The 26,372-nt window shown below is 50.0% G+C and overlaps 1 protein-coding gene across 1 annotated transcript in view; it reads right to left on the reverse strand.

The window, feature by feature from the left end:
- Nucleotides 1-26,372, reverse strand: part of LOC119956376 (vesicular glutamate transporter 1) — an 89,153-nt gene that overhangs the window by 13,018 nt on the left and 49,763 nt on the right. The window contains exons 4-5 of the mRNA XM_038783540.1: nt 5,138-5,252; nt 1,804-1,891 (exon numbers count right to left, since the gene is read on the reverse strand). Coding sequence (XP_038639468.1) covers nt 1,804-1,891; nt 5,138-5,252 — 203 coding nt within the window. The remainder of the gene's footprint in view (nt 1-1,803; nt 1,892-5,137; nt 5,253-26,372) is intronic.

A 26,372-nucleotide genomic window follows, 5' to 3' on the forward strand; every position in this document is an offset into this window, starting at 1 on the left:
CATTCAATTAGATCATGTCTGATCTACCCCTCAACTCCATTTGCCCACCTGTGTTCCATATCCATTGGCACAAAAAGCATTTTAACATTCTATTTTCTTCATCTCCAGTATTTTTTATAACTATTAACGGAAGTTTTCAAGGAGACTGAAATAAATGTATCATCTTATTTAATACTTTATGATTTCTGATCTAATTGCTAGTAACAGGGTTTTGGAGATTAAAGGCTGGATTTCTGCGGACAAGACAGGAGCAGCGCATCAGGAAATTTCTTATTAAAGGCTGTAGGGCCCTTCAGCCCTCACCCCGCTCCTCACCTCTTTAAACTGTCAATCACAATGAGAACTCACCCCCCTGTTGAGATGAATGGTGATAGAAATTTTGAAACTCAGCCAAGCATTCATAATGGGCTCAGCTATAATACATATGCTATAATGGGAAATGTAAGCAATGGGGTCTATTGAAATTGCAAAAGGGTGATGGCGATTGTTTTCTTTCTGAGCTACACCAGACGGCCTGTTATTAATGAACCCCAGCAGCAGACGTCTCTTTTTCCACACTAAGTGGGAGCCGCAGACTTTTTTTTCTAAATTGTTACAGGGCCGGGAATTTAAACCACTTTACATCATGGCACTTAAACAGACCTTAAATCTGCTCTTTACAATTGTTTGCGCCTCCTTCAAAAAACGATGGCTCCTAACCATTTTTAACGGTCTGCTGAGCTGTCTTGCTGACTATATCCTGGCCCTCATTTTCAATTCCCGAAGCTTGGAGGGTTTGTGACCCTGGGCTGAACAATGAAGGTCCCCTGTGGGGGGGGGGGGGGGGGGGGTGGGGGTGGGCATGGAAGTGCCCAGGTGGGCAAACTCCCACTGCTGGCCGCTGTGCCGGTTTCCCAGTATTATCCCCACTCCCCGGGCCATTTTCCTGGAGGCAAGGGAGTGGGGCGGCAAGCGATGTTGTTTGACGGATGCATATTGGCCAAGGTTGCAGAGAGAGCCCCCCTGCCGTGCTTCGAAATAGTGCCCCCGGAGAATGTATTACGCCCACTCGAGAGGGCAGACTGTGTCAAACTGCAGCGGAGACCCGTCACCAATGCCAGCACTGCATTCCCTCAGTAGTTCATAACCTATGACCTTTGACTCAAGAGTGAGACTGCTACCTATGGAGGCACGGGGGAATAAATGGATTGGGGAATATGGAAGGAGGTTAGCGGATGGTCAGATCATCTAGAAGAGGTTCAGGTCGGTTGGGTCAAGTGGCCTGTTCCTGTTCCGGCTGCATTAAAAAGCCAGTGGCTTCAGTTCTATCGCCAACGATGACTGATGTCAGCCTGCTAAGGGACAGGTTTCTCTTGGTTTTCTGCACAACTGGCGTCCAATTGATGGGCAAGGCTTCACATCTCATTTGAAAGGTAGTGCCCCTGACAGTACTGCACTCCCTCGGTGCTGCCACGGAAACTTGAGGGGAAAAATTGGGTTAAAAAAGGGAATGTGGCCTCCTTAGGGCGAAACGCACAGAGGGAAATAATACTGGTGGGGAGAGAGTGGGACCGACAGGAAAATGGAGGAGCACAGGAAAGGGCGAATTGCATTCGGGGGACGATGGCGACGTCCGCTCCTGTCTCCATAACAGGAAGCAGAGGTGAGCTTCTGGGGTCAAAGTTAAGTAGGTATCAATTCCCCCTCAGAGGGAATGGAAAGGCCGCCCTCTACCACCAGGGCCCATTCACAAAATGGAGGCTAGGCCTCTCTGCCTGTCCCTGCTGTGCAACGATCCGGGGCAAGTCTAAAGAGATTGATTACCACAGAATGAGGTAGTAGCTAGTCTGCTTCGCTCCAAAGGAGGTGCCCACTTGCTCCAAATTCCGTGGCATGCAGGATACGTAACCCCCTGCGGGAAAATAAACACAAGAGAATATCAAATGACAGAGCCTGCCTTTGCTCAGAGCAATTAAAGTCAATTCACTGTTTAACAGGTTATCCTGCCTCAGGAAAGTGATTTGATTTGATTTATTATTGTCTCATGTATTAGTACACAATGAAACCTATTGTTTCTTGCCTGCTGTGCAGACAACGCATACCGTACATAGGGAAGGAAGGAGAGACTACAGAATGTAATGTTACAGGGCGTAGAGAAAGGATCAACTTAATACGAGGTAGGTCCATTCAAAAGTCTGATGGCAGTAGGGAAGAAGCTGTTCTTGAGTCGGTTGGTACGTGACCTCAAACTTCTGTATCTTTTTCCTGACACAGGAAGGTGGAAGGGAAAATGTCCGGGTTGCATGGGGTCCTTAATTATGCTGGCTGCATGGGCAGCACGGTGGCACAGTGGTTAGCATTGCTGCCTCACGGCGCTGAGGACCCGGGTTCGAATCCTGGCCCTGGGTCACTGTCCGTGTGGAGTTTGCACATTCTCCCCGTGTCTGCGTGGGTTTCACCCCCACAACCGAAAGATGTGCAGGGTAGGTAGATTGGCCATTCTAAATTGCCCCTTAATTGGAAAAAATAATTGGGTACTCTAAATTTATTTAAAAAAAAAAAAAATTATGCTGGCTGCCTTTCCGAGGCAGCGGGAATTATAGAGTCAATGGATGGGAGGCTGGTTTGCTTGCTGGACTGGGCTACATTCACGGCCTTTTGTAGTTTCCTGCGGCCTTGGGCAGAACAGGCTCCATACCAAGCTGTGATACAACCAGAAAGAATTCTTTCAATGGCGCATCTGTAAAAGTTGGCGAGAGTGGTAGCTGACATGCCAAATTTCCTTAGTCACCTGAGTGAGGCGGGTGGCCACAATATTTAATCGATAAAGGTCCAAAGTGTTCCATCTATGTCGTGTGCATCACTCATTTCAATTGGACACATTTCGTAAGGGCGCAGTGACTCTCCTGAAGGCGCTGATTTCATGTAATTGCAGAAGCTTGCATCACAGAAGGAGGCCATTCGGTCCTTTGTCCCCATGCTAGCTCTGTGGAAGAGCTGTCCACCCTGCTGCCCTTTCCCCCACAGCAGCCCAAGCACTTTTTTTTTTCTTTTTCGATATTCCCTCAATTCCCTTTTGAAGGTTATCAATGAATCAGGACAAAAGAGAGAACTTATCCAGCTTTTCTTACGCTTTCTCCCCCTTGATCCCCCTTTCCCTCCCCCTATATCCACATCTATCACAGTTTACCCTCTGATGTTAGTTTCTCTGCTGTTTGGCCTCTCATACCTTTTGTTCTCTCTGGGGACTGCCATTAACACTCTTTCCCCTTGGTTTCTGTGGCTATTAGCACCCGGTTTCCCTGGGTTTCTGTGGCTATGACTCATCTTTCATTCTCACTCAACAGTATAAATATTTCCCACTCTCTCTGTCTGTTAGCTTTGACAAAGAGTCATCGGGCTCGAAACGTTAGCCCTTTTCTCTCCCTACAGATGCTGCCAGACTTGCTGAGATTTTCCAGCATTTTTCTCTTTGGTTTCATTATTTTGAACATCTCTTCTAAATTTCCCCTCAACCTTCGCTGCTCCAAGGGGAACGAGCCCAGCTCTTCTGGTCTCTCCGTCTGACTGAAGTTCCTCAATCCATGGTACCGTTCTGGAAAATCCCCTCTGCGCTTCCTCCAAGGCCTTGACAACATCCCTGAAGCATGGCGCCCTCTTTCTTTGGTGGGTGGGGTTGCAAGGGTACCGGGCATCCTCCTCACCCCTTTGTGTTGGCCCATAGGTTGGCAGCCTAGCAGCCTAGCTCACAGGCCCGATCTTGTCCTCGCAGGCAGAGGTCAGCCAAGACGCTGAGGGGAATCAAACACTGACTGAAATTTCTTCTCCTAAGCATCACAGTTTCCCCGGAATTGGCTGACTCAATTGAGAACAGAGACAACTTTCAGGGCCGACATGTTTCGCTCGAGCATTAACATGCACATGGAGCAGGTCCATCCCGTGCGATCCATTCACCCTCTCAACTTAACCTCTCTCTATCATGTATTGTTTTTAAATTCATTTACACATCTTGAGTGCCGCAGATGGGGCCCACATTTCTTGCCCGCCCCCAACTACCCCCCATTTCAGAGGGCCATTTGAGAGTTAACCACATTTGCTGTGGGTCTGGAGTCACGTGTAGGCCAGACCGGGTAAGGACGGCAGATTTCCTTCCCTAAAGGACATTAGTGAACCAGATGGGTTTTTACTCCAATCGACAATGGTTTCATGGTCGTCATTAGACTTTTAATTCCAGATTTAAAAACATTTTAAGTTAAATTTCACCATGCGCTGTGGTGGGATTCGAACCAGGGTTCTCCGATCTTGCCCTGTGTCTCTGGATTATTAGTCCAGTGACAATACCATTGCAGGACGGCCTCCTATGTTTTAGCTAGCTGTCCCTTAAATACATCTTTGAGGGTAGCACGGTGGGGCAGTGATTAGCGCTGCTGCCTCACAGCGTCGAGGTCCCGGGGTCACTGTTTGTATGGAGTTTGCGCATTCTCCCCGTGTCTTCGTGGGTTTCACCCCCACAAGCCAGGCTAAATTGCCCCTTAATTGGAAAAAAATAAATTGGTGCTCTAAATTTATTTAAAAAAAGAAAAAAAAACAATTGGAGGCATCAATTGGGCAGCACGGTAGCATTGTGGATAGCACAATCGCTTCACAGCTCCAGGGTCCCAGGTTCGATTCCGGCTTGGGTCACTGTCTGTGCGGAGTCTGCACATCCTCCCCGTGTGTGCGTGGGTTTCCTCCGGGTGCTCCGGTTTCCTCCCACAGTCCAAAGATGTGCAGGTTAGGGTGGATTGGCCATGCTAAATTGCCCTTAGTGTCCAAAATTGCCTTTAGTGTTGGGTGGGGTTACTGGGTTATGGGGATAGGGTGGAGGTGTTGACCTTGGGTAGGGTGCTCTTTCCAGGAGCCGGTGCAGACTCGATGGGCCGAATGGCCTCCTTCTGCACTGTAAATTCTGTGTATCTCCAGGTGCATCTCATCGAGAGCCTGAAATCCCCTCTTCTCAAATTTGGAATAATCTTGTGCCGAGCGTGTTGGAGATTATAGAAGGTTTCAAAATGTAGATGGAGGCTAAGTTGGAGAATCAAGCTCCTAGACTGGCAGAGGTCCAGACAAGCGAACGCTTATTCTCATCCCTTTTTCCGACATTGTTTGGTCTACTCACCTCGACCAGGCCTTGTAAAATCCTGATGAGTATAACACAGCTGAAATGGGCTCTGGCAGCTGAAGGTATCAACATGTTCAGCGAGGAGGTGGCTACAATGGCCCAACCAAACACTCTGTCGAAAGAAAAGGCAAAAGTTGGTTCACATGATTTCTCAACAAGAAATTTGGACTTTGATGGAACAAAATCATGACGCGAGAAGGAAAATGAGTGCAAGCTAGCCATCAACTTTGGCTGAGGATATGGAAAGAGCAGTTACGCTGAAGATGCAGCGAGGCACAATCTCCCTTGGCACTTGGTAATGGGAGGATCGAGCTAGATTAATGGCTCCGAATCTACTTTTACGCCATATGGCATCTTCATCTCATAAAACATTTTGAGGCACGTCTCCAATTTTCCCCAACTGAACCGCCCTCTCGCCTTTTATCCCTCAATGAAATGAAAATCTCTTATTGTCACAAGTAGGCTTCAAATGAAGTTACTGTGAAAAGCCCTAGTCGCCATATTCCGGCGCCTGTTCGGGGAGGCTGGTACGGGAATCGAACGGTGCTGCTGGCCTGCCTTAGTTGGCTTTCAAAGCCAGCGATTTAGCCCAGTGCTAAACAGCCCCTGCCTTTCAAACCCCCTGAAAACATGTCGAGCCACCATTTAATACGATCTTCATTAGTTTAAGGAGTTTACACTGAAAGTCTGATCACCATTTGCATGTCAAATTGGAACCTGTTTCTCCTTTCCTAAAATTTACTGGTTTCCTACCTCTGACACCTCTGTCGTCTTCCCTTTCTGGGAACTTTGTTTTTTTCCCTCGTTCATCCTGTCCCCAGCCTCTCCCTGCCTCCCGTTGGTCATCCCAGGCTTTTGCACCCTTTTTTGTGGCTTGTTTTTGCGTTTTGCGCAGGCGTCACGGGGCCTTTGTCTTCAACGCCGTGGCCGACATCTCCGATTCCCAAAGGAGCTGGGATATCCTGTGCGTGCATTGGAAAGGCACCACTCATGGGCAGTTCTGATTTTTTATTAACATCGGTTAGGCCCATGCGTGGAAGGCCTGAGCTTCATCAGGACTTGGCGGAGCTGAACTGAAGGTTCGATTTAGCTTATTTGCAGAGTTGTTTAATCATTTTGAATCTTACTTTGCTGCGCACTTGAGGAGCCTTTGCAGCACAAGCGGGCACACCGGTTGGGAACCCCTTTCTTAAAATTTGTTTACAGGATGTGGACGTCGGCTGGCATTTATTGCCCATCCCTAGTTGCCCTTCAGAAGATGGTGGTGAGCTGCCTTCTTGAGCCGCTGCAGTCCTTGAGGTGGAGGTACACCCACAGTGCTATTAGGGAGGGAGGTCCACGATTTTGCCCCAGGGACAGCAAAGGAATGGCCGATATATTTCCAAATCAGGGTGGTGAGTGACTTGGAGGGGAACCTCCAGGTTGTGGGGTTCCCAGGTATCTGCTGCTCTTGTCCTTCTAGAATCTAGATGGTGGTGGTCATGGTTTTGGAAGGTGTTGTCTCAGGAACCTTGATGAGTTAATGCAGTGCGTTTTGGAGATGGTACACAGGGCTGTCACTGTTTGTCAGTGGTGGAGGGAGTGAATTTTGTGGAAGGGGGAGCAATCAAGCGGGGCTGCTTTGTCCTGGATGGTGTCGAGCTTCTTGAGTTGTTGGAGCTGCACTCATCCAGGCAAGTGGAGAGTATTCCATCACACTCCTGACTTGTGCCTTGTAGATGGTGGACAGGCTTTGGGGGGTCAGGAGATGAGTTACTCGCCGTGGGATTCCGAGCCTCTGACCTACCCTGGTAGCCACAGTATTAATGTGGCTAGTCCAGTTCAGTTTCAATGAGCCACATCATTGCACTTGTTTGTGTATCTTGAACCCCCAACCTACAGACTCAGCGGAAGGATGCCACCCACTGACTGGCATCCTGTGGCTGGTAAGTCCTGGCATTAGCGGGTCTGACTGGTTTGCTGTGGTAGCCGCAATAGGTCGGGCATGAACCTGCCCATCACTGAGTACCAGACACTCTGATATTTAGCAGAGATCCCAGTTATCTGCTGCACATCAATAACAGACATGAGCAGCGTGAATCACCAGGTTAGATAGCGACAGAGACGCTAGAGGAAGCTACTCAGAGAGTGGGAGGGTGTTGAGCAGATGGGCTGCAGCAGAGGTGCTATCCTCTCTGCGTAAGTGAATGACACAAATGTTAACCATTTCTTGACCTTTTCTGGGCAGAATCTGGAAGTTTTGAGCGAACAAAGTAAGAAAATATAACATAACTTAACAACTCGTCCTGTACCTGTCCTGGGAGTGTTTGATGGGGACAGTGTAGAGGGAGCTTTACTCTGTATCTAACCCCGTGCTGTACCTGTCCTGGGAGTGTTTGATGGGGACAGTGTAGAGGGAGCTTTACTCTGTATCTAATCCCGTGCTGTACCTGTCCTGGGAGTGTTTCCTGGGGACAGTGTAGAGGGAGCTTTACTCTGTGTGGTAGTATGACTAGGGCTATTACGGTACCTTGGACGTGAGCTGCTATTGGTGCAGAGGAGTCGCTGCCCATTGGCCCGGGTAAGTCATGTGCCTCTCAGCCGATTGGCTGAGGACGTCATGTGCCGTAGCTCCGCTTACAAGGCGGGATATAAGAACCCGTGCGTCCCGGCAGTCGGCCTTTCTTCTGTACGTCTGCTGCCAGGCACACACCTTGTGCATTAAAGCCTATCGTTTGGATCTCATCTACGTTTCGTGTCCATTGATTGTGCATCACTCTGTATCTACCCCCGTGCTGTACCTGTCCTGGGAGTGTTTGATGGGTACGGTGTAGAGGGATCTTTACTCTGTCTAACCCCGTGCTGTACCTGTCCTGGGAGTGTTTGATGGGGACAGTGTAGAGGGAATTTACTCTGTATCTAACCCTGTGCTGTATCTGTCCTGGGAGTGTTTGATGGGGACAGTGTAGAGGGAATTTACTCTGTATCTAACCCTGTGCTGTACCTGTCCTGTGAGTGTTTGATGGGGACAGTGTAAAGGGACCTTTACTCTGTATCTAACCCCGTGCTGTACCTGTCCTGTGAGTGTTTAATGGGGACGGTGTAGAGGGAGCTTTACTCTGTGTCTAACCTCATGCTGTACCTGTCCTGGGAGTCATGATGTGGAAATGCCAGTTTTGGACTGGGGTGAGCACAGTAAGAAGTCTTACAACACCAGGTTAAAGTCCAACATGTTTGTTTCAAACACTAGCTTTTGGAGCACTCTCCTTCCTCAGGTGAATGAAGAGGTATGTTCCAGGAACATATATATATATTGACAAATTCAAAGATGCCAGACAATGCTTTGAATATGAGCATTTACAGGTAATTAAGTCTTTACAGATCAAGAGATAGGGGTAACCCCGGGTTAAAGAGGTATGAATTGTCTCAAGCCAGGACAGTTGGTAGGATTTCGCAAGCCCAGGCCAGATGGTGGGGGGTGGATGCAATGTGACATGAATCCCAGCACCCGGTTGAGGCCGTACTCATGTGTGCGGAACTTGGCTATAAGTTTCTGCTCGGCGATTCTGCGTTGTCGCGCGTCCTGAAGGCCGCCTTGGAGAACGCTTACCCGGAGATCAGAGGCTGAATGCCCTTGACTGCTGAAGTGCTCCCTGACTGGAAGGGAACATTCCTGCCTGGTGATTGTCACGCGATGTCCGTTCATTCGTTGTCACAGCGTCTGCATGGCCTCGGCAATGTACCACGCTTCGGGACACCCTTTCCTGCAGCGTATGAGGTAGACTACATTGGTTGAGTCGCACGAGTATGTACCGCGTACCTGGTAGGTGGTGTTCTCACGTGTAATGGTGGTATCCATGTCGATGATCTGGCACGTCTTGCAGAGATTGTCACCGGGACCTTGGATTCATGTCGCATTACATTCACCCCCCACCATCTGGCCTGGGTTTGCGAAATCCTACCAACTGTTCTGGCTTGAGACAATTCACACCTCTTTAACCTGGGGTTACCCCTATCTCTGGATCTGTAAAGACTTAATTACCTGAAAATGCTCAAATTCTAAGCATTGTCTGACATCTTTGAATTCGTCTAAATATATGTTTCTGGAACATACCTCTTCATTCATCTGAGGAAGGAGCAGTGCTCCGAAAGCTAGTGTTTGAAACAAACCTGTTGGACTTTAACCTGGTGTTGTAAGACTTCTTACTGTCCTGGGAGTGTTTGATGGTGACAGTGTAGAGGGAGCTTTCCTCTGTATCTAACCCCGTGCTGTACCTGTCCTGGGAGTGTTTGATGGGTACAGTGTAGAGAGAGCTTTACTCTGTATCTCACCCCGTGCTGTACCTGTCCTGGGAGTGTTTGATGGGGACAGTGCAGAGGGAGCTTTACTCTGTATCTAACCCCGTGCTGTACCTGTCCTGGGAGTGTTTGATGGGGACAGTGTAGAGGGAGCTTTACACTGTATCTAACCCCGTGCTGTACCTGTCCTGGGAGTGTTTGATGGGGACGGCGTAGAGGGAGCTTTAGTCTGTATCTAACCCCGTGCTGTACCTGTCCTGGGAGTGTTTGATGGGGACGGCGTAGAGGGAGCTTTAGTCTGTATCTAACCCCGTGCTGTACCTGTCCTGGGAGTGTTTGATGGAGGGAGTGTAGAGGGACCTTTATTTTGTATCCAACAAGAGCAATAGTAATAACTCAAGATATAGTTTAGATTAACTGTCAGACTCTGATTTAGAAGTTTAAAACTGCAATCTAATTATGGAGCCCAGTTAACAGAAGCTGTCTCGCACTGGCAGTTATCTGTCAATAAACTGAAAGTAAATAGGTGTTAATCACTGTGGCAGGAAGCTCACTTAGAAGTTGCAACTTGGGCGTGAGTCACCAGCTCTCTACGTATAAAAGTGGAAAGGGTTTGCTAATGCAGTGTGATGAGGTCTATAGTAGGAAAAGGTGTAAATGCTAACTTTGCAATTCAGTGCAGGGTGGAAAGTAGGTACTGCTTTTAGTATATTTATTTTTTGGCGGGCACACGGCGGTGCAGTGGTTAGCCCTGCTGCCTCACGGCGGCAAGGCCCCAGGTTCCATCCTGACCCCGGGTCGCTGTCCGTGTGGAGTTTGCACATTCTCTCCGTGTCTGGGTGGGTCTCATCCCCACAACCCAAAGATGTGCAGGGCAGGCGGATTGGCCACGCTAAATTGCCCCTTAATTGGATAAAAAAGAATTGGGTACTCGCAATTTAAAACAAAAAAAAACAAAACAAAAGAAATAAATCTTTAATTTTCAATCTCCAGAAGCTGGTAAGTGTTTAAGGTGAGCAGCTAGATGATTACATGGTGAGCTTTTAAGAATTTAGTTTCAGCTAGTACTGGAGAGAAATAAACATTATATTAAATGTATAGCTTAACTTGTTTAAACTAGTTAGTGTAACTAAAACCACCACTGAGTGATATTTCTAAACTTGGTACCTATTTAGTTAAATGAAAAACAATGAAATGTTTGGTGCGGAGGGCGGAGAATCCAATTTCACGCCGAAAATGGGGCCATCACCGGTCTGGCGATTCTCTGGGACCCGAGAATCGGCGTGTTCGCTGAGTACTGCGCACGGCTAGGGGGAGGCCATTATCAGAGGTCCGCCCAGCGATTCTCCCTCCCGACCGGCCGAGTCCCCGATGGTGTGGCTCTAACCACCTATCCACGGGTAAAGCTGCGTGAATCACTCTGGGCCCCTGCTAGCCCCCCAGCAGGTGAGTGAATCGACTGACCTTTTTTTCATTGGAAACTCCAGAGTGAAACGCCAGCGTTTTTACGCCGGCGTGGGGGACACAGTCTCATTGTGGGACAATCCAGCCCAATAAGTATGACAGGGCAGGTGAAGTCTTGTTGCTGTAGTATGTGGGGTTGAGTGGACACTGGGCTGCCCCACAGCAACCACATCTGCACTGCGAGGAACATCAGCTCTGAGTTGATGGGGTGGAGTCCGAGCTGTGGAAATTACAATCTATGAGGGATGGGAGGCATTACCACGAGGCAGTCATACTCCATCGTTGGTCCATGATCAGGAACAAGACGATGTGAGTGAAGCAGGTCGGTGGTCAGCAATGCTAGCTAGCGATGGAGGTGCCTCCGCCAATAGATTTGAGATTCTTGCAGCTTGAGTGGCTGGAAGCAGGGACTGCAGGAAGGATAGGCAAACTGGCCATGACATCATGGTTCAGGGAGCCATTCAAGTGGGTGGAGCAAAAAGTAATGTCGTTGTAGTAGGGAACAGTTAGGTCTGGGGATAAATGCTATTCTCCGAAGCCGACAGCATGAGTCCTAAAGACTCTGTTGCCTACCCAGTGTCAAGGTTAAAGATGTGGTGATATGTATCACTGTAAATACACAAGGGGTTAATGTAAGTACATGTAGACTAGCTAGACACTAGAGGGAGCACCAGAGACATCTCACATAGACACTCAACCAATAGGTCAGTACGATAGGACACGACCAATGGGCATTCACGATACACACAGAGGTGACACAGGGGGGCATTACACCAACCCCTATATAAAGGACACAACACACATGATCTTCCTCTTTCTAGTGGAGACACTCAGTGAGTACAGACACAGGGTTGATTCAACATCACACCCACCACGTGGATTGTAGCAGACTGGTTCGTCAGTCTGAGTAGCTATAGAAGGATTAACAGTCGTGGCGAATCTGAGTAGGAGAATTGTAAATAGTTTAATAAATGTGTTGAAGTTATCCCACGTCTGAACCTCCCTTTGCCAGAGTGCACATCAAGGAAGCCGCTTATGCGACGCATAAGAGCATAACAAGACAAAAGACACCTCATGGGCTGGAAAGGGACTTAGAGTGGGAGGAGAAGGATCCATTTGTTGTGGTCCACGTTTGTATGGAAAACAAAGGAGGGACTGAGAAAGAAATTCTGTGTGTTGTAATACCTTGTGTAATATAGTATATTACTCTTTTGAACCGGGCGAGTTGATGAAATGACCAATAGTCTTCTTGTAAAGATTAACTAATTTATTGAGTAATAGAAATACTATTTGTGAGTCCTTTTTACTTAATACTCAATTAGTAAAAAAATAAAATACAGTAAAGATAGCTAACTACACAATGTAATAACGAAATAACGTAGAACTTCTCTCTCTCTCTAGTTATTCTATGTCTTGTCTGTTCACTCTCCTTCTCTCAGAAAGAGCGGGAAAGTCCTTTTATATCACCTGATAGTGAGACATCTAGTGTTGAATTGATTGTACTAGTTTTGCATACATTGATCATGGGCAGCACGGCAGCATTGTGGATGGCACAATTGCTTCACAGCTCCAGGGTCCCAGGTTTGATTCCGGCTTGGGTCACTGCCTATTCGGAGTCTGCACATCCTCCCCATGTGTGCGTGGGTTTACCCAGGTGCTCCGGTTTCCTCCCACAGTCCAATGTGGATTGGCCATGATAAATTGCCCTTAGTGTCCAAAATTGCCCTTAGTGTTGGGTGGGGTTACTGTGTTATGGGGATAGGGTGAAGGTGTTGGCCTTGGGTGGGGTGCTCTTTCCAAGAGCTGGTGCAGACTCAATGGGCCGAATGGCCTCCTTCTGTACTGTAACTTCTATGATATCTATGATATGTATATTGATCACTACACTGCTGAGAGACGATGAGCAGCTAAAGACCAGATTAAAAAGCAGAACCACAATCTTTGGGTTATTACCCGAGTCACAAGCAAAGTGATAGAACATAGAACATAGAACAGTACAGCACAGAACAGGCCCTTCGGCCCTCGATGTTGTGCCGAGCCATGATCACCCTACTCAAACCCACGTATCCACCCTATACCCGTAACCCAATAACCCCCCCTAACCTTACTTTATTAGGACACTACGGGCAATTTAGCATGGCCAATCCACCTAACCCGCACAACTTTGGACTGTGGGAGGAAACCGGAGCACCCGGAGGAAACCCACGCACACACGGGGAGGACGTGCAGACTCCGCACAGACAGTGACCCAGCCGGGAATCGAACCTGGGACCCTGGAGCTGTGAAGCATTTATGCTAACCACCATGCTACCGTGCTGCCCAAATGTTGGATGAATAAGATTAGAGACAGGAATATGAGGCTTAAAGAGTGTGTGAGAAATGGATTTTGATTCATGGAGCACTGGCATCAGTATCAGGAAAGAGGGAGCTGTGCTGTTGGGATGGCCTTTATCTGAACTGTGCGGAGACCAGGGAGCTGGCAAATCTAATAGCTATGTGGTAATGATAACCATAGTTTGACAGGAAGGGGCAAAGCAAACAATCATAATAGCCCAGGAAGATGACTGCAAAGTGGACATATCTGGAACTTGGATATTCAATTGTTTCTGACATTTTGGAAGGACAGAAAAAGGAAAAGCAGGGAAGGGTGGCCCTGTTCTTAAAAGACGAGACCAGTAATGTCGTGAGAAATGATCTTGGTTCAGAGGATCAAAATGGAGAATCCGTTTGGATAGAGATAAGAAATAGCAAAGGAAACAAGTCACCAATGGGAGTGGCTGCTAGACCGTGTGACAGTGCCTACACTAAGTGTTGAACATAAGTCAAGGAATAATTGAGGCTTGTAAGAGAGTTTTCGGATATTTTAATCTTCACATAGATTGGGTGAACCACATTGGTACAATGAGCCGTAAGGATTTGTGCTGGGAACTCAACTATTTCTGATCTATGTTAATGACTGGGATGAAAGGAAAGTGTATTGTAGCCATATTTGATGATCATAGACAGGCAGGCAGGAAAGGAAGTTGGGAAGAGGATACAAAGAGTCTATAAAAGGATTTAGGTCAGTTAAGTGAGTGGTCAAAACCATTTACAGATGGAGTGCATTGTGGGAAAACATTAGGGGCTGAATTCGCTGAGTGATTTCGGTGTGGGGGTGGAGAATGGGCGCTGACGCCAAAAACCGGAGCGACGCTGCTCCCGCAATTCTCCGGTCCCCGGAGAATTCACCGAAGAAAACTGCGGGCAGGATTGTCTCAGCCCACGCCAGTTCGGAGAATCATCGGGCCTGGCGCGAATCGCAGTCACCAGAGAATCGGCGCCATTAGCGCCGGCGTGGTTGGCACGGGTGCCAACGGCGATTGTCCACCCAAGATGGGCCGAGGGCCGCCAAAAAAGCCTGAGCCCCTCTGGCGCCGCTAACATCTGGTGTTACCCGGCAGGACCTCAGCGTCCATCCTGTCGGGGCGGCTTGGTGGGGGGGGAGGGGGCGTCCCGATCCGGGGTGGGGGGCCTCCACTGTGGCCTGGCCCACGATTGGTGCCTACCGATCAGCGGGCCGGCCTCTCCTGGTGGGGGCCTCTTTTACTCCGCGCCAGCCCGGGTAGCCCTCCGCCATGTTGCGTCGGGGCCGGTGCAGAGAAGGAAGCTACCGCGCATGCGCGCATTCACGCTGGTCGGAGCGCGCATGCGGAGGCCCGGGGTGCCAATTTGATGCCGGTATCGGCAGCTGGAGCGGCATGGGTCACTCCAGTGCCGTGCTGGCCTCCCTTAGGGCATAGGATCACTACACTTAGCAGTCTGATGACGCCGTTGTTAAACTCTCCAGTTTTTATGACGCCGTCAACACTGCCGTCAGATGGGAGAATCCCACCGGTTATATTAAAAGGAAAGGTTGAATAGGTTGGGCTGAAACTCAGGTCAAAAGAGGTGATCTTATTGAAACATAAAAGACCCCCACCAGAGGGTTTGACAGTGTGGGCGCTTGGGGGATGCTTCCTCCTGTGGGGTAATCCAGCACCAGGAGGCACTGTTCAAAGGTGAGGGTCCTCCCATTGAAGACAGAGGAGGAAATTCTTCTCTTAGAGGATCGTTAGTCCTGGGGAATTCTCTTTCGTAGAGGGCAGTAGAGACTGGGTCATCGAATCTATTCGAGGCTTGAGTCAGATAGATGTTTAATCAAACAAGGAATTGAGGGTTCTGTGGGTCAGGCAGGGGAGTGTATTAAGATCACAATCAGATCAACCTTGGTCTTGCTGAACAGTGGGGCAAACTCAATGGGCCGAGTGGCCTACTCTTGCTCCTGTTTCTTATGAACCTCGGATCTTCAGCTTGATTCGGGTTGGAAGGTACAGATTATGAAGGGTCGGGATGTAAATGGAGAATCTTCTCACGAGCAAAGGGTTGAGCGGCGATTGAGCGGAGATCCAATTCAGGTATATAAGATGGTAAAAGGGTATGGATAAAGTAGACGTGGAGCGGATGCTTCCTCTTCTGGGGCATCCTGGAACGAGAGGTGATAGTCTCAGGGTAAGAGGTAGCAAATTTTAAAAAGGGATGAAGAGATACTGCTTCTCCCAAAGAGTCATGAATCTGTGGAATTCGCCACCCCAGAGTTCTGTGGATGCTGGGACAGTGAGAAAACTTATGCGGGAGTGGGAGACAGGTTTTTAATTAGTAATGGGTTGAAGGGTTGTGGAGAACGGGCAGGACCGTGGAGTTGAGGCCAGGATGAGATCAGCCATGATTGTATTGAACAGTGGAGATGGCTCGAGAGGCTAAATTGCTACTCCTGCTCCTAGTTCTAATGTTCCAAGAAAGAACTATTCTGTCGAATTCCACCATCCAGCTCTTGGTCTGCAGCCCTGTAGGTAACAGCATCTCAAGCACAAACCTGTTGTTCTTGATTAATTAAGGAATTTCTTGATCCGTAAGGACATCAGGGGTTTGGGGGGAAGGAAGAAGAATGGGAATGAGGAACATTTTAGCCATGATCGAACGGCGGAGCAGACTCGATGGGCCGAATGGCCTAATTCTGCTCCGCTATCCTCTGGTCTTATGGTTTTATAATTGTTGTTTCGACAACCAGATATTGCGGACAATGACACATTGACAAGCGAGTCCTCCTTGTGAAGAACTGCAAAACCAGAGGACACAGCTTGAAGATGAAGAGACTTAAATTTAATAAGAATCTGTTGAAACAATATTTCTGTAATCAATCTATGGACCCTGTCCCTCAGGGAGATGGTGAAGGCAGTTAGTATTGATTCATTGAAATACAAATACCCGTATATACCAGTGTAAAAGTCGAGTTTTATTTAGACCAGCTTCATCTGTAAAATGTAGCGGGTCGACTTAAACACGAGTAATGTCTTCGAGCGGGTGAATTCCATTAATGTTGGAGTGACGGGCAGCACGGTGGCCTAGTGGTTAGCACAACCGCCTCACGGCGCTGAGGTCCCAGGTTCGATCCCGGCTCTGGGTCACTGTCCGTGTGGAGTTTGCACGTTCTCCCCGTGTCTGCGTGGGTTTCGCCCCCACAACCCAAAAATGTGCAGAGTAGGTGGATTGGCCACGCTAAATTGCCCCTTAATTGGAAAAAATAATTGGCTAATCTAAAATTAAAAAAAAAAAATGTTGGAGTGACAGCTGTTATCTTAAAACATGAATGAACATACTTCCCAATTACTGAGTGCCTCTTCATTACACCCTGAGAGATAAAGAATGAACCGAGGAAAAAGCATCTAATCCAAACGAATTGGTACGCAACCATAATGTGAGGAAATTAAAATGATTGGTTATTTAACATCGATAAGGCTGGTTTAGAGGGAGTGATTGGCAGAATCACAGTTTGTGATCTGGCAATACTGTTGTCCAGAGGATATTGCGATTAAAGGGATGTTGCAGCGTCACGATGGTTAGCACGGCTGCCTCACAGCGCCAGGAACCCAGGTTCAATTCCGGCCTCTGTGCGGAGTCTGCACGTTCGCCCTGTGTCTGCGTGGGTTTCCTCCGGGTGCTCCGATTTCCTCCCGCAGTCCAAAGATGTGTGGGTTGATGGATTGGCCACGCTAAACTGCCCCTTAGTGTCCAGGGATGTGCAGGTTAGGTTACGGGTATGGGGCGGAGTGGATCGGTGCGGACTCGATGGGCTGAATGGCCTCCTTTTGCACCATAGGGAACATCCTTCCTGCATCCACCCTGTCCAGTCCTGTTAGAATTTTCTAGGTTTCTATGAGATTCCCCCTCAATTCTTCTGAACTCCAGTGAATACAATCTTAACCGACTCAATCTCTCCTCATATATCAGTCCCGCCATCCCAGGAATCTGTCTTGTAAACCTTCACTGTATCCCCTCTGGAGCAAGAACATCCTTCCTCAGATAAGAACAAAGAACAATACAGTACAGGAACAGGCCCCTTGGCGTTCCAAGCTTACACCGGTTATGATGCCACCATTTGACAAAACCCACAGCACTTCCTTGTGCCGTATCCCTCTATACTCATCCTCTTCATGTCAAAATGTCAAGGAGACCAAACCTGCACACAATATTCCAGGTGTGGCCTCTCCAAGGCCCAGTATAATTGCAGCAAGACATCCCTGCTCCTGTACTCGAATCCTCTCGCAATGAAGGCCAACGTACCATTTGCCTTCTTTACCGCCTGCTGTCCCTGCATGCTTACCTTCAGCGACTGGTGTACGAGGACAAGCAGGGCCCATTGCACATTCACCTCTCCTAATTTATGGCCATTCAGGTAATAGCCTGCCTTCTCCTTGTCCCTTTCATTTGCCCATGCACTCAACTTGTCAAAATCACACTGAAGGATCTCACAGCTCCTCACAGCTCACCCTCCCACACAACTTGGTATCATCTGCAAATTTGGAGAGGTACTGTGATCACGCTGATTCATCGATAACTGCTTTATCATCGTATCATGCAACTAACCAGATGGGAGAAAGTTAACCACATGGACCCCGGTCTATTTTCATCTTGTAATTCTCTTGTATTGGACATGGGGCTGTTTAATGGGGGGGAATCAAAATCGCCCTTATTCTGTATCTAACTCCGTGCCGTACCTGTCCTGGGAGTGTTTGATGGGGACAGTGTAGAGGGAGCTTTACTCTGTATCTAAACCCGTGCTGTACCTGTCCTGGGAGTGTTTGATGGGGACAGTGTAGAGGGAGCTTTACTCTGTATCTAACCCCGTGCTGTACCTGTCCTGGGAGTGTTTGATGGGGACGGCGTAGAGGGAGCTTTACTCTGTATCTAACTCTGTGCTGTACCTGTCCTGGGAGTGTTTGATGGGGACAGTGTAGAGGGAGCTTTACTCTGTATCTAACCCCGTGCTGTACCTGTCCTGGGAGTGTTTGATGTGGAGAGTGTAGAGAGAGCTTTACGCAGTATCTAACCCTGTGCTGTACCTGTCCTGGGAGTGTTTGATGTGGAGAGTGTAGAGAGAGCTTTACTCTGTATTTAACCTCGTGCTGTACCTGTCCTGGGGTTGTTGATGGGGACAGTGTAGAGGGAGCTTTACTCTGTATCTAACCCTGTGCTGTACCTGCCCTGGGAGTGTTTGATGGGGACAGTGCAGAGGGAGCTTGACTCTGTATCTAACCCCGTGCTGTACCTGTCCTGGGAGTGTTTGATGGGGACAGTGTCGAGGGAGCTTTACTCTGTATCTAACCCCGTGCTGTACCTGTCCTGGGAGTGTTTGATGGGGACAGTCTAGCGGGAGCTTTACTCTGTATCTAACCCCGTGCTGGATCTGACCTGGGAGTGTTTGATGGGGACAGTGTAGAGGGAGCTTTACTCTGTATTTAACCCCGTGCTGTACCTGTCCTGGGAGTGTTTGATGAGGACAGTGTAGAGGGAGCTTTACTCTGTATTTAACCCCGTGCTGTACCTGCACTGGGGCTGTTGATGGGGACAGAGTGATGGGAACTTTGCTTTGTATCTGCTAAAATAATGAAAAGGAGTTATATTCAGTTGGCAATCTGTGCTATAGTTGACTTTGGAGAGATTGAGGATGTGGTGTACATAGTTTGTGACAGAGGGAGAGGGCGTGAAGTTTAGAATATGGTCTCAGATGATAAGTATTTCCTTGCTTAGCCAGTGTGAGAAGGCTGACCCCCGCATCTCTAGCTGACAGCAGCTTCCTGTTCAAATCCGAAATAGCTACAGAGTGAATCCCACATAAATTTGTCAAAGAAACGGACAGAGCTCCTGATTCTGAATTTTAATTGGTCCCCAAGAGTCAAAAAGTAATTTGTGAAACCCTCTCTGTAATCCCAGCCTGCCTGTAGGCATAGTGAGGAATATCACTAATTACTCCTCAGAATAACCCATCTGCATCACGTCATATGTCACAGGCTTGGGGCGAATTTCAACTCTTCAATTTGTGTTTCAGAATGAACAGAAAATCTGGGTCGTTTTTGCCATTCTGTTTTGATCGCTGGTATTATGTAGATTATTAAGATGAAAAAGCATGAAAAAGAAATATAATATAATAATCTTTATTGTCACAAGTAGGCTTACATTAACACTGCAATGAAGTTACTGTGAAAAGCCCCTAGTCGCCACATTCCGGCGCCTGTTCGGGTACACTGAGGGAGAATTCAGAATGTCCAATTCACCTAACAAGCGCGTCTTTCGGGATTTGTGGGAGGAAACCGGAGCACCCGGAGGAAACCCACGCAGACACGGGGAGAACGTGCAGACTCCGCACAGACAGTGACCCAAGCCAGGAATCGAACCTGGGACTCTGGGGCTGTGAAGCAACAGTGCTAACCGCCGTGCTACCGTGCCGCCCTAGCTGGCCACCGGGAATGAACGGGCAGTATTGGGGATCAGCACCTGGCAAACCCGCGACCTCTACCCCTAGGTAGGACCAGGGCAACAATCGCATGGGATCACCCTCCTGCACATAACCTTCCAAGCCACTGGCCATCCTGACTTATATCGACCCGTTCCTTCACTGTCGCTGGGTCATAATCCTGGAATTCCCAGCCCAAAGTCAAAAGATGTGCAGATCAGGCGGATTGACCATGATCAATGCCCAGGAATAAGGGGTCAGGGTGGGGGAAGTGGACCTAGTTAAGGTTCTCTTTCGGAGGGTCGGTGCAGTCTCAATGGGCAGAATGGACAAGGAGAAATTTGGCCCTTTGTTGGCAGGATTGGCAATGGGAGGGCAGCGATTTACGGAAATTGGCGAAAGAAGCAAGGATGGCAGGGGGAGGAAACCTTTTTCCCTCCAGTGAGAGGTTAGGGTCTTGAATGTGGTGTCTGAGACGAGGGTGGAGGTAGGTTCAATCGGGGCTTTCATAGGGGAATAGGCTTATTACCTAAAAAGGAAAAATTCACAGTGTTACGGGAAGAGGGGGGGTGTCACACAAGTTTAATTGCTCATTCAGAGGGGAGGCATGGTCTCGTTCAGCGCCGTAACCATTCTGTGATCCTGCGGAATGTTCTACACTTCCTGGGTCCGTATGCCCACATCCATGAATGAATCAAACAAAATGTAGGTTGGACCAGCTAAGGATGGCAGATTATCTTCCCTGAAGAACCATGGCCAGGATTCTTCGGATACCGGCGGGGCGGGAAACTCTGGTGCCGAGGAGTGGCGTGAACCACTCCGGCGTCGGGCCGCCATGAAGGTGAGGAATCCTCCTCACCTTCTGGGGCTAGGCCAGCGGCGGAGTGGTTTTCTGCTGTGCTGGCCGGCGCGGAAAGGGCTTGGTGCCGTACCAACCGGTGTCGAAGGGCCTTCGCCGGCCGGCGCGAGTTGGCACATGCGCGGGAGCGCCAGCGTGTGCTGGCATCATCTTAGTGCATGCGCGGGGGGGGGGTTCATCTACGCCCCGGCCATTGCGGACCGTTCCATGGCCGGCGCGGAGGAATAGAGTGTCCCCACGTACAGGCCCACCTGCAAATTGGTTGGCTCCGATCGTAGGCCAGGCCACCATGGGGGCACCCCCCGGGACCGATCCCCCCGTGCCCCCCCCCCCCACCGCCCCCCCGAGGACCCCGGAGGCTGCCTGTGGAGCCAGGTCCCGCTGGTAAGTACCTGTCGTAACATACACCGGCTGGACCGGCCAAAAACGGGCGGCCACTCGGCCCATCGCAGGCCGGAGAATTGCCGGGGGGCCACTGCCCACGGCCCCCGACCAGCGCGGCGCGATTCCCGCCCCCACCAAATCTCCAGCGCCGGTGAATTCGGCAGCCGGTGGGGGCGGCATTCACGCCACCCCCTGGCGATTCACTACCCGGTGGGGGGGGTCAGAGAATCCTGTCCCATGTTTTATAACAATCAATGGTAGTTACCATCATTGAAATTGGTTTCATGTTTCTGATTTATTAATTGGATTTAAACTCCACTAGCTGCTGTGGTGGGATTTGAATCAGCACCTTAGCATAGGTCTCTAGTTTACTCGTGCCGTACCATAACCACGACATCACCATCTTCCCCTCTAACCTCCGGAGATCCCAAGGCATTGCACAGCCAATTAAATATTTTTGAACTGCAATCAAATGGTGGAAGCGTGGCAGCCAATTTGCACACAGGAAGATCCGAACAACAGCAAGGTGATAATTGACCAAATAAACTTTTTTTTTCAAGTTGTGTTGGCTGAAGAATAAACATTGGCAGGAATATCAGGGTTGATGTTTCTGTTCTTCTCCAAGGAGGTGTTTTCAGTCCACACTGGAGAGCAAGCAGGGCCCTGATTTAATATCATAGAATCCCTACAATGCAGAAGGTGGCCGTTCGGTCCATCAGGTCTGTACTGATCCTCTGAAAGAGCACCCTACCTACGGTAACTCCCCCGCCATATCCCAGTAAACCCTCCTAACCTTTGGACATGAAGGGGTATTTAACGTGGCCAATCCACCTAATGTGCACATCTTGGATTGAATTGGATTTTGTTTATTGTCATGTGTACCGAGGTACAGCGAGCAGCTGAACAGATCATTAAGTACATGAAAAGAAAAGAAAATACATAATAGGGCATGACACAATACATGAACACCTGCATAGGGTGAAGCATACAGGGGTGTAGTGTTAATCATGCAGGTTTAGCACAGTGGGCCAAACAGCTGGCTTGTAATGCAGAACAAGGCCAGCAGCGCGAGTTCAATTCCCGTACCGGCCTCCCCGAACAGGCGCCGGAATGTGGCGACTCGGGGCTTTTCACAGTAACTTCATTGAAGCCCACTCGTGACAATCAGCGATTATTATTAAGGGGGTCGTTTAGGAATCTGGTAACAGCGGGGAAGAAGCTGTTTTTGAGTCTGTTCGTGCGTGTTCTCCGACTTCTGTACCTCCTGCCCGATGGAAGAAGTTGGAAGAGTGAGTAAGCCGGGTGGGAGGGGTCTCTGATTACGCTGCCCGCTTTCCCCAGGCAGCGGGAGGCGTAGATGGAGTCAATGGATGGGAGGCAGGTGCGTGTGATGGACTGGGCTGCGTTCACGACACTCTTTGGACTGTGGGTGGAAATCGGAGCCCCCGGAGGGAACCTGCGCAGATACAGGGAGAAAGTGCAAACTCCACACAGTCACCCGAGGCCGGAATTGAACCCGGGTCCCTGGTGTTGTGAGGCAACGGTGCTGACCACTGGACAACTCTGGTGATACGGTAGCACTCCGTCAACGCAGCATTGGGATTGTCAGCCTGCGGTTTGTTTTGCCTTTGATTGTCAATAGCGGGTTTTAAACCCACTGCCATTTGGCTCAGAGGCAGTCGTCCCTGAGCCACATCCAACACAGCCGGTGCAGAAGCTGGGTGGGCGGGTGGGGGGAGGCGGGGGCGAAGAGCTGTGTTCTTCTCGGGTTGAGGTACAGGGTTGACGCCATATCAGACTGACCCAGAAAAGCGAGGGGGGATGGGTTTGGGAGGAGGGGGCGGCGGTGGTGGTGGAGGCTGTTTGCTCTTTGTTGACATATGGCACTATGATCCAGTTTAGAGAAGAAAGAGAAGAGAAACACTATCAGTTGGTCCAAAAGCCTGGCAGCTCGGTGCGCTCCATGCCTGGGCAAGGTGCCAATCCCCTTGGCACCGCGCTTCAAATACTGTTAATTAATCTTACCGTGAGTCACTCTGCAGGGCATTGCACCAGCAGAAAAAGGAACATTTAATCATTCATTCGATGCACAATCCCATCTCCTTGAAAGGAAAGGAGCTGAAAATCATCCTGGCGTCCGTGTTTACGGCGGTTTCGCTGATGCAGTTTTGATCACGAGGGAAACAAGATTTATTTAAACCTTTAATGCTGCTGATCGACCTCAACCCCACTTTGCCCCACTCTCCCTCCTCCACCTCTACTGCTGAGGGCACTGACTCATGCCAGCTAACAGGTGCCCTGGCATCGCTCCCCCATTTCCTTCGCCCGTTACTCCGGGCAGCAAGCAGCGAGTGCCGACGGCAAGCGGTTTGACGGTGAGAGAATCCTGGCTGAACCCCCATCGGGTTTTTTGTGTTCCCCAAGCCAAGAAATCAGACTCAGGAATCATTGCTTTGTGGGGCTTTTGTACAGGAACAGGGGATGGGAGGGGGGATGGAGGGGGCAGAGGCGAGTGGGCGTGAGGGGGAGGGGGATTGCTAGCCAGGGTCGGAGTTGTAGGGGTGAGCACGTGGGAGCGTGAGTCTTCAAACACCATCTCTGAAATTTCTGCGCCGATTATCTATGATTAACCTGGGACAAAAGTTCGGCACAACATCGTGGGCCGAAGGGCCCGTTCTGTGCTGTATTTCTCTATCTATCTCTATTATTAAAAGTCGGTAGACCGGTGTGAAACAAAAGTGAGAAGGGTTGCAGGAATTTTGCTCACAGGAATGATCCCTGGAATGAAGAGCTTGTTGTATGAGGAAAGGTTGAGGACTCTGGGTCTGCACTCGTTGGAGTTTAGAAGGATGGGGGGGGGGGGGATCTTATTGAAACTTCCAGGATACTACGAGGCCTCCGATAGAATGGACGTGGAAAGGATGTTTCCACTTGTCGGAAAAACTAGAACCAGAGGGCACAATCTCAGACTAAAGGGACGATCCTTTAAAACAGAGAATAGGAGGAATTTCTTCAGCCAGAGGGTGGTGAATCTGTGGAACTCTTTGCCGCAGAAGGCTGTGGAGGCCAAATCCCTGAGACAGAGATAGATAGGTTCTTGATGAATAAGGGGATCGGGGGTTATGGGGAGAAGGCAGGAGAACGGGGATGAGAAAATATCAGCCATGATTGAATGGCGGAGCAGACTTGATGGGCCGAGTGGCCTAATTCTGCTCCTATGTCTTATGGTCTTCTCCGAGAGGGGGCTGAAGTACAAAGAGGAGACTTTTCTTTTTCAGTTCCAAACAGCCTTGGTCACGGCCACTGATCAAAAAAATACTAGGGAGTTGTCCCTCCATCTCTGAGACTAAAATTAATCGACTGGTCCGTATCAGATTGCTGTTTGTGACATGCTGCTGTGCACGGATTGGCAGATGTGTTTCTTACATTGCAACAGTGACTGCATTTCAAAGCATTTCAATTGCTGTAAAGTGCTTTGGGATGTCCTGAGGTGGTGAAAGGCGCTATATAAATGCAAGCCTCTCTGTTCTTTAACCGCCTTACCTTGGCTGCTGAAGCCCACAATCACATAGGTTTATCAGAACAATAAAACAATACAGCACAGGAACAGGCGCTCCCCCCCCCCCCCCCACCCCCCCCCCCCCCCCCCCCCCCACCCCCACCCCGGTCCTCACCCGTCCCCCCCTCTGTAACCTGCTCCAGGTCCTGCAACCCTCCGGGGTTCCTGCACTTGTCCAATTCTGATCCCTTGTGCCCTTCGGAGTTCCTCCATCATCCTGCTGCCAAAGCCTTCAACCCATAATTCGCTCCCTGAACATTTTTATTTTTCTCTTCCCCCTTTGAGGGGGAACCTATATCTTTGACCAACCTTTTCGGTCACCTGTCCTGTCATTGTCAGTTTTGTTTTCTAATTAAGCTCCTGGGAATTCGGACACTCTGTTAGAGATGCTGTTTAAATGCAAGCAGGATTGAAAGCTCTCCAGAGCCCGGTATTGAGAAAGAGGACGATCTATGTCCAACCTTTTTCTCCTCCCTCAGTCCTCGTGCCAATCTTGAAACACCCACCTCAGGGAGTGCTGGAAAGCTGGATTGCCACCCACAAACATTCAAACCCTCCATCACTGACGCACAGTGGCAGCTGTGTGCACCATCGACAAGATGCATCACAGCAACTCACCATGGCGTCCACAGACAGCATTTCCCAAAACCCACGACCGCTACCATCTTGAAGGACAAGAGGCAGATGGGAACACCACCGCCTGGATTCCTAGAATGCCGACAGTGCAGAAGGAGGCCGTTCAGCCCATCGAGTCTGCACCCACCCTCCGAAAGAGTACCCACCCAAGCTCACTCCCCTGCCCTATCCCCGTAATCCCCACCTAACCTTTGGATACCAAGGAGCAATTTAGCACGGCCAATCCACCGAACCTGCACATCTTTGGACTGATGGGGCAAACCGTAGCACCCGGAGGATCCCATGCAGACACGGGGAGAAGTTGCAAATTCCACACAGTCACCCGAGGCGGGATTCAAACCCGGGTCTCTGGCGCTGTAAGGCAGCAGTGCTAACCACTGTGCCATCCACAAAAGTTGCCCTCCGAACAATTCCCCATCCTGACTGGGAAATATATCGTCCGTTCCTTCACTGTCACTGGGTTAAAACCCAGGAACTCCCTCCCTAACAGCACTGTGGGTGTACCTACATCATATGGGCCCGGATTCTCCCCCAACCGGCGGGAGGGCTGTACCGGTGCCAAAGAGTGGCGTGAACCACTCCGGCGTCGGGCCGCCTGGAAGTTGCGGAATCCTCTGCACTTCCGGGGGCTAGGCCGGCGCTGGAGTGGTTGGCGCTGCGCCAACCGGTGCCGATGAGCCTCTGCCAGTCGGAGCGAGTTGGCACTTATGCTGGAGCGCCAGCGTGTTCTGGCGCATGCCCAGGGGGTTTCTTTTCTGCGCCGGCCCTGGCGAGCTTTACAGAGGCCGGCGCGGAGGGAAAAAGTGCCCCCACGGCACAGGCCCGCCCGCAGATCGGTGGGTCCCGATCGCGGACCATGCCACCGTGTGCCCCCCCCCCCCCCCGGGGCCGGATCCCCCCTGTGCCCCCGCGAGGCTGCTCTCAGAGCCAGGTACCGCCGGTATGGACCTTGTATATTTTAGGCCGGCGGGACTGGCCGAAAACGGGCTGCCGCTCGGCCCATCGGGGCCTGGAGAATCGTCGGGGGGATGGGGGGTGCACTGCCAACGGCCCCCGACCGGCGCGACGTGCTCACCGCCCCCGGCAAAAAACCAGCCCTGTAGGATTCGGCAGCTGGCGTCAGAGCGATGGGGCGGGATTCACGCTGTCGATTCTCCGACCTGGCGGGGGGTGTCGGAGAATCCCGTCCATGGACTGCAGTGGTTTAAGAAGGCGGCTCAACGCCACCTTCTCAAGGGCAACT

The sequence above is a fragment of the Scyliorhinus canicula genome, chromosome 23, assembly GCF_902713615.1.
Source record: "Scyliorhinus canicula chromosome 23, sScyCan1.1, whole genome shotgun sequence".
Lineage (NCBI taxonomy): Eukaryota > Metazoa > Chordata > Chondrichthyes > Carcharhiniformes > Scyliorhinidae > Scyliorhinus > Scyliorhinus canicula.